This window comes from Lathyrus oleraceus, chromosome 7 (assembly GCF_024323335.1).
Source record: "Lathyrus oleraceus cultivar Zhongwan6 chromosome 7, CAAS_Psat_ZW6_1.0, whole genome shotgun sequence".
In the NCBI taxonomy this organism is placed as follows: domain Eukaryota; kingdom Viridiplantae; phylum Streptophyta; class Magnoliopsida; order Fabales; family Fabaceae; genus Lathyrus; species Lathyrus oleraceus.
The window spans coordinates 537,497,391-537,505,921 of NC_066585.1; the positions used below are offsets into that span (position 1 = coordinate 537,497,391).

An 8,531-nucleotide genomic window follows, 5' to 3' on the forward strand; every position below is an offset into this window, starting at 1 on the left:
CATGAATGATAGTTGGAACCTATGAGTTTTGGAAGAACGGTAACAGAACCGGGACCATCACTAGGATGAACAAAGTATGGAGAAGTTTGATCCAAAGCGGATCAAGCGGTGAGGTTCGAGAAGGAGCCATGGATGTAGAGAAACGAAGAACTGATGAAGAAGATCTATTCAGTTAGATAGCAGCGGAATGGGGATCGAAATGGCGATGATACCATATTGTGATATGAAGCTATTGTGACATTTGAATGAAGAATAACCAAAAGAAAGAGAAGAAGAAGACTTCAAGAAAGAAGAAAGATTGCTTCATTGATCTTACACGTGTTATGATACAGTATATATAGAAAAGCTTATCACATAACAACCAATCAATGTGTAACTAACTAGTAACAACCAATATCTATATCAACAATATTGATTAACTAATTTAATCTAAAGACTAAAATCAGCTAATCATAATACATATTACTAAAACTGATAAAAACACCAATGGTCATTCACTTTTAAGGGGTGATATTCAAATCATTAATTTACTACCAGACAAAAAAAAGTTTTATGTTAGACATCACTTGATTACGAACTTGAGACCTCACAGGTATGTACTTGAGTTTATACTGGTTATTGTTACTTTATTTACGGGCATAAAAGTTTCTTAAAATAATTACTATTTTTGTGGTTCTATGTGCTGAACATGTGTGTTATGTGTGTTAGTAGTTTTTTTTTTACAAAGAAAACAAATAAAAATCATAAATATTATCAAACAAAGAAGAAAGTATAAAACAAATTAAAAAACATGAAGTTTCTGCTACAAGTGCAAAATTGTCAAAAAAAAAGCTAAAGAATTTCACCAAGTAATGAAATCAATTGCTAAAAGTTTGTATGTAATCTTGTGTTATATTATTTATTTAATTTTATAGGATAAATAATATAAAATTAAGTATGTGCACTCTAAAAGTAGCATGATTGTATCCACCCACATACACTCACACACAAGCACCCACACGCGTGCGCGCACACACACATATACACACGCGCGCATACACACACAAGCACACGCGCACACACATACAAGTACAAGCACACGCACGCGCGCACACACACACACAAGCACATACATGCACGCACGCACACACACACACACACTTGTTTTCAATCTATCATGGGGCAAACTTTCTCAATAATTGATTAAAGGAAGTATTATAATTGATTATTATTCAAATCTAACAAAATATTTCCTATTTTTCTAGGTCATAATCGATTATGGTCACATCCTAATCGATTATGGTATGTATCCGACCCGAAAAACCTTCCTTTCTTGGCTAATTTTTTTTGCTATAAAAGGCGAACTTGTGATCATTTGAAAACAAACAAGAAATTTAAAGTTACCTCTCTTATACTCTTTCTCTTTCTTTTCTTAATTTCATATTCACTTAAATACTATTTTAGTGATGAAAGAGTAAACACTTTAAGTCAAATTATCTTGTATAAACCATTGTGGATTTTTAACTATAATCAAGAGATGGATGTTCACTTGACTATAATATTTTGTTATAAAGGTTTCAAGCTCAACCTGAGATGAAATCTTGGTGTAAGGAGGTTGTGAACTGATCTTGTTGTAAAAGCTTTGTGATGGTGGAAATCTCAAGGGTCACTTCTTTGGGACTGGACATAGGTCTCATGGTTTTGGCTGAACCATGATAAGATTCAGTGCATTCTTCTCTGATCTCTTATCTCTTTACTTTTTGTCTTTATTTTCCCTCACTTCTCTTCATATCATATTCATATTCTTAAAATTAACCTTAAAACAAATTTAATTTTTAAAGTCTAAAAAATATTATATCACAAGTTAGCTCCTTTTTTATGTTTGAAGTCACTTGGGTAACAAGTGGCATTAGAGTCTAACTCATATTTAAAGATTAATCATCTTAGAAAATAAGATGATTTCAAACACTTGTTTTAAAATGGGTCTTCCCCTAAATAAACATCCACCTTTCAGTGATGAAAGGTATAACCTATGGAAAGAAATAATGCAAATATTTATTAAAACTTTTGATTTTGATGTGTGAGATTCAATTAAAAATGTCTTATTTATTCCTACTCATTTCATAATACTGAAGTGGTGAATAAATCTAGAACTCTACATATCGTAAAAGAAAAATAATAAGTGCAACATAGTTTAAAAGTCAAATACTTAATAACTAGTTTCTTAGATATACGAGAGTATTATTGTCTATCAAACTATAGCACGCAAAAGAAATACGGGGCACTCTAAAATTGATCTATGAAGATACCATTGTGATCAAAAGGGATATAATTAAAACATGTGATCAAGATTTTAAGTTATTTGAAATTCAAGAATTAAAACACACGATATGCACTTTTCTGGGCTTTTCTGACGTGTTCTGATCCATTCTGACGCCTTTAAAAGGGGATTTTCTACACTTTCACAAGGGTTAAGAAATTGGAAGATCAATGCACGATTTTGAGAGCACAAGTGGTGACTTTTAGAGCATTTGAAGTCATTGGAGGCCATCATTTTAATGGATTTCATATATTATCTTTATCTATCAATTGGGGTATTTTTAATTGCATTATGAGTAGCTAAGCTGCTTTAAGTTAGGTTGTGTATATGATGAACTTATTTTTATATTGTTGGATTCTATGTTGATTTGACTATTATATGAACTTTTTGATTTATAATGACATTCAATTGCTTATTATTCTTAATGTTTTTTATGTGAGATACTCTTTTAATCTAACATTGGGCACGTAGGGAATATTGACCATTAATTTATGTGTTGGATCTAGGGAAATTATTGTACTTATGATGGTTGAATATGAATAGGAGACCCCGAGTAGTGGCATATAAAATTAACGTCCTATACATTGCCTAACCCTGCTTATGCTGGCGGATTAGGGATAAAAAGCCATGAGCAGTGGTTAGTGAGTTATTTCGTGAGGGGTTGGTTATAAAGGTTTTATTAATTTGTTATGGTGTTATACTGATGATACCATTCATATAAGACATCAAACATCAACAATAGAAGAATAAGGGATTCTATAACACAACCTGACCGCTTTCATGCAATTGCTTAATCCTTTATTTACTTTTTACATTAAAACTCAAACCCCCTATTTTTTTACGAGTTTTCTATACATTGCACATATTTTGCCTTGCTTGAAGACAGTGTCGGTACACTTGCCAAGAAGTCAAAAAGTTTTCGGCACTGTTGTCGGGGACTGTTGATTTTTCAATAAGGCACGTTTGTGCATTTTTTTTTAGTCTTTTTAATTTTTGTTTTATTTTCTTGTTTATCATAATATTTCTGAGGTATTTTTTGTTTGTGTATGCACAATACAGGATCAACATTAATACCATTGGATCCAGAAATTGAAAGAACCGTATATGCTCTCAGAAAAGCAGTTAGAGAAGCAACTCTGGATGGTGGAATAACAGAAGAAGAACAAATATCAAGTTCTTCTGACTCTGAAGAGAAATTCATCATGGCAGTTGCACAAACCTTAACTATGAGGGATTTTTGTAAACGAACCAATAAAGGATATGTTTCGAGAGGGTTTGTACCGTCAGGCCCTGCTAACTTTGACATTAAATTTTTTGTACTTTCACATTTAAGAGAAAATGCATTCGACGGGAACACGATTAGAGACCCATGAGAGCATCTTGCACGCTTATATGAAACAATTTCAATGTGTAAATCAACTGATGTCACTAAAGACCAGATTAAATTAAGGTTGTTTGAGTTCTCATTAATTGGAAGGGCGAAAGAGTGGTTACTTTTCCTTCCAAATGGAACAATCCGGACTTGGAAGGAATTAGAGGATGAAATCGTGGATTTTTTTTTACTACTACTCAGTTTACCGAGCACCGAGCAGAAATTATGAATTTTGAGCAACAGAACATTGAGTCACTTTATGACTTTAGGGAAAGATTCAAACTTTTGTTACGTAGATACCCGAATCACAACATGAATAATATGGAGCCGATTTAAAACTTCATCAAAGGTCAAGACTCAAACTCGCGTGTTATTGGATGCTTCCGTGGGAGGTACTATCCGCTAAATGACCGAACCACAAGTAAAAGATCTCATTGAGAAGACGTGTATGAACAAGTACCATTCCAAATGCGAAAGGTAGGTCAATATAAAAACTGTGGGCACGCCTAAAGGTATGTTAGCTATTAATATCCATACTGCTCTTTTAGCTTAGATTGAATTGTTAAATAAAAAGTTAGCTGAAGAAACTTAGTTAAAGCTAAAGCGAGTCGGGTACAAGCACTTAGGTGCGATTTCTGTGCATGAGAGCATGCAAATGGAATGTGTTCATTGGAAGGGACAAGTAAGGAGGTATAATTTGCTAATTTTTAAAAGAATAACCCGTATTTCAACACATAAAATTCGAGTTAGAAAGATCACCCAAATTTCCATTGGAATAATAATCGAAATTCAAATGCTAGCCAAGGGATGCAACAAAGCCAACAAACTCCGTTTCAATGGAAGTTGTCACAATTGGAAGAGACATTGTTGAACTTCATTAAGGTGTGTCAAAGTAGCTTTGATTAGGTAAATAAGACCCATGAATAAATGAGTAGAAACCATGATGCGTCTATCAAAGATTTGAAGATGAAGATTGGTCAATTATCTAGACAAGTAGCTGCTTTTTCGAGCTCAAATGGAGGATTCACCGGTAACACCGTTGATAATCCTAAGAATGAAAGATGCAAGGTTATGGATACATGTTTAAGGGTGATTATTAAAAAGGATAAAGATCATATATTTAAAGAAGGTATGGTTGGGATAGAGGAGAGTACCAATCAAGGTGACCAAGAGTAAATAGGAGTCACCCTTGATAAACTCATTGATAAAAACTCTCCTTGCATAAGAACAAAGAAGCAGATCCTGACTGAACCAAATCCTTCTTTGTTGGATTACGTAAAACCATTGTACCCAATAATTAAAAAGAAACTGGTTCAAGATGATGAAGCCGAGATGTTTGCAAAGTTCAAGGAAATGCTAGCTACTCTACAGGTAAGTATTTCGTTCCATGAAATTTAAGAACTAATGCCTAAGTTTGCTAAATTTATAGAGGCATTACTAAAACATCAATCCTTACCAGCAAAATTAAAAGACCTAGGTAAGTTTACTATTTCTTGTAATATCGGTGGAATGAATATTCTTCATGCTCTATGTGATCTGGGATCTAGCATAAATGTCATGCCACTGAAAACTGTAAAAGAATTGAAAGTGGGTGAGATCACACCGAGTAACATGTCTCTCACTCTAGATGACTTGTCTATTACTCAACCGATTGCTATTTTACGTGACATGTTAGTACATGTCGTCGACTTAGTGTTTCCTATAGATTTTGTAGTGCTTGATACAAAAGGAAATTCAAGAGGATATGTTATTCTCAGACGAACATTCTTGGCAACTGGGAAAGTGAAGATTGATGTAGAAATGGGTGGACTTATCTTGAAGTTCAATAAAAGGAAGGTAGTTTTCAAGGTATGATTGGACACCTTATGTGGATAATTTGGGTACTTGCTACCATATGGAGGAAAAAGGTAGGAAAGTAGACAAAAGAATGAAAAAATGAGTTTTCACATGCGCGAGGGTATCCCTCTAGAAGACATGATTCATGATATTGGAGTAGATGTTTTTAAGAAAGCTAATGTGGTAGATATTTTGCAAAGAGACATGGAATATTCATTGTATCTAGGATGTAAAAGTTTTACAAGAATGCGAGTTGTGTTAAGACTATTTAATCTTAAGGCAAGAGGTGTGTGGATGGATAAAAGTTTCACTGAATTGCTTGAATTGTTGAAAGAAATGCTTCCCGAAGATAACACGCTGTCGAACCGTAGTTATAAGGCCAAGAAGATATTGTATCCAATGGGTTTTGACTATGTCAAAATACATGCATGTCGTAATGATTGCATCTTATATAGGAAAGAGGTTTAAGGAGTTCTCGAGGTGTGGGGAATCACTCTACAAGTAGAAGGATAATGGTGTTTATTGCGATGATAATGTAACTAGCAAGGGTGTTCCTTCCGAGGTGATGTGGTACCTACTGATAATTCCAAGGTTTAAGATATTTTTTGCTAATGTTAATGACACAAAGAATACTAGATGGCATGCAGATGAAAGAGTGTGTGGTGGAAAAATTTGGCATGTAGCTGATTCATTGCAATGGAAGAAAATTGATTCCTTGTTTCCAGATTTTGCCCTAAAACTGAGGAACCTTAGGATTGGACTTGCTACTGACAAAATGAACCCTTTAGGTAATTTGACTAATAACCATACTGTCATACGGTGAACTGACTTGGGGTGTTTTGCTTTTAATCGCAATGTCGCGGATAGCAAGAGTCGCCACCGACTTTTCTTTTATCCAATAAGGAAAGGTGGAAAAGAACAGGAAAGACCTCAATAGATTTTGGGTTCGGGAGGTACATTATACAAAGGGAAGGTGTTAGCACCCTTTGTATCCATGGTTATCCATGGGCTCTTAATTACTGGATCACTTATGTTTTTGTCTGAAAAGTGTCGGTGAATTGCTTAAAAAATGTTTGAAAAGAGAATTTAACTTTGTAATGATTCTTGTATGAATGTATACAAAGTGGTTATCTCGTTTAGTTTTGAAAATTGTTTAAAAAATAGTTTGGAAATGTGTGAGGTGTAAAAAGTATTTTAGGTTATGATCCAGTAATTGAGAGTTATACCTTCCTAAGGTCGTTATGGGCATTTCCTATCCTTATGAGGGTAAAACTGTCCTTACTATTGAGAAGTAAGTAATCTTACCCTTTGGATGTTTAAGGGTCACCGTAGGGTCATCGATAGGTCATTGAAGGCAACAGTTGTGAAGATACCTTAGCATTCGAAGGGACTATCATCATTTAATCGTAGGCAACATCGGAGGGTCATCGCGGGACAAAATTGTATTTTCGAAGGCAACATCCGAGGGACCATGATTTATTTTATGATGATTTAATCGAAGGGCCATTGCTAAGTGTATCCCCACATTCGCGGGACATGACCATTATACCGTAATACCGTAAGGCAGCAAAGAGAGGTCCAAGATCACTTATTTAAAGGTCATATTTTAAAGTCAATTAAGTAATTAAGTCCATACTAAAATCAATGCATTAAAATTAATACATTAAAATTAATACATTAAGACATTAAAATGAACACATTAAAATTAATTAGGCCACTTAGGGTGAGTCTCCACAAGGGTATCCCACAAATAAAGTGGGAGACCTAAACAGCAATCTTTTCCCGGGACATATGAACCTTTGCAAAATTCAGCAAACGGGTTAGAATACCAAATCAGGGTGCAATCGAGAGTTGCACCAAAGTAATAGGTAAACAAAGCATGGTTATGATAAAACAGGTCAGATGGGCAGAGATCAAAATAGGACGAAGAACAGCGGCATCCATTACAACAATTCAAAGTATCCAGGCATACTTAAGTTACATGCAAAGCCCCAAATATATTTATGAATCTCAATTATGATATCACATGTGAATTAGGAACATAAAGCGATAATAGTAACGCAAACCTGTTTGCAATTGAGTCGCAACCTTGAATTGGCCGATCGGATAGAATTGAGCGGAGGTGACCTTGCTGCCGCCGTAAGATTAGATTCGGTAAAAAGGCACACAGTAGTTTCCGTTGTAGAAACTATTGTGCGAAAAGAATTAACTAAATACCAAAAGGGAATCCGGAATTGCAAAAGAAATAGTGTAGCACTTGTAAAACACAATGCCTAAGCTGCTGGAAAAGAAGAAAAAATGCAAAGGCGAAAACGGCAAAGGAAAAAGGATCTCGGAAAAAAGCTCCCCCTTTTAGGTTTTCAAGGCGGCTATTTATATTGTTGTCATTAGGTCATGCCTGCTGCCAGAAAGGTCTTCAACACGTACGTGGATATAGGGCCCAACGGATCTTCAAGTCTCCGAAGCGTTGCCTGCGCCCACAAAGTAGGGGAATGGTGTGACGTTCGTCACACCCTGTGTGACGCCCGTCACAAGGGGGTGCGAGGCGTGACGCTCGTCACAGCCTCTGTGACGCTCGTCACAGCCTCTGTGACGCTCGTCACAGATGCCACACCCGTGTTCTTGTACTTTGGGTTGGGCTTTGCTGTTTGGTTCGTTTTCTTTTCTTTTTTTTTTTTTCACCCCTTTTCCTCCGCTTCCAAATAAACTACTTTCATATTATCACTAGGTGCGCGTGTAGCGAGTAGGCCAGTTTGGGTCATTCGCGAGCTGGGCCTTTGTTCCTTTAAGTGTCATAAAAATGAGTCGGAGTGCCCTGAAATGTCTTGAAATATTAATGGGCAAATTTTGGGGTATGACAGCTGCCCCTGTTCAATATTCTTGAACCGAGAGAGTAGAATGGTATGTGCCGTTCGTGGTCTAGAGGTGAAAGATTATTGAACACTAGAATGCCCCAAAATTTTGCACTTGCCAATTAGTCTTGGTGGAGATGGGCTTAAAGATGCCATCCAGGTAGAGGAGATT

The 8,531-nt window shown here is 35.7% G+C and overlaps 1 protein-coding gene across 1 annotated transcript; it reads left to right on the top strand.

Annotated features, from left to right (window-relative positions):
• The first annotated feature begins 4,598 nt into the window (after positions 1 to 4,598).
• On the top strand, positions 4,599 to 5,525 carry LOC127104852 (uncharacterized). The gene is made up of 2 exons (XM_051041998.1): positions 4,599 to 4,800; positions 5,101 to 5,525. The coding sequence occupies exons 1-2, from the start codon at positions 4,599 to 4,601 to the stop codon at positions 5,523 to 5,525; spliced, it is 627 nt and encodes a 208-aa protein (XP_050897955.1).
• Positions 5,526 to 8,531: the final 3,006 nt, after the last annotated feature.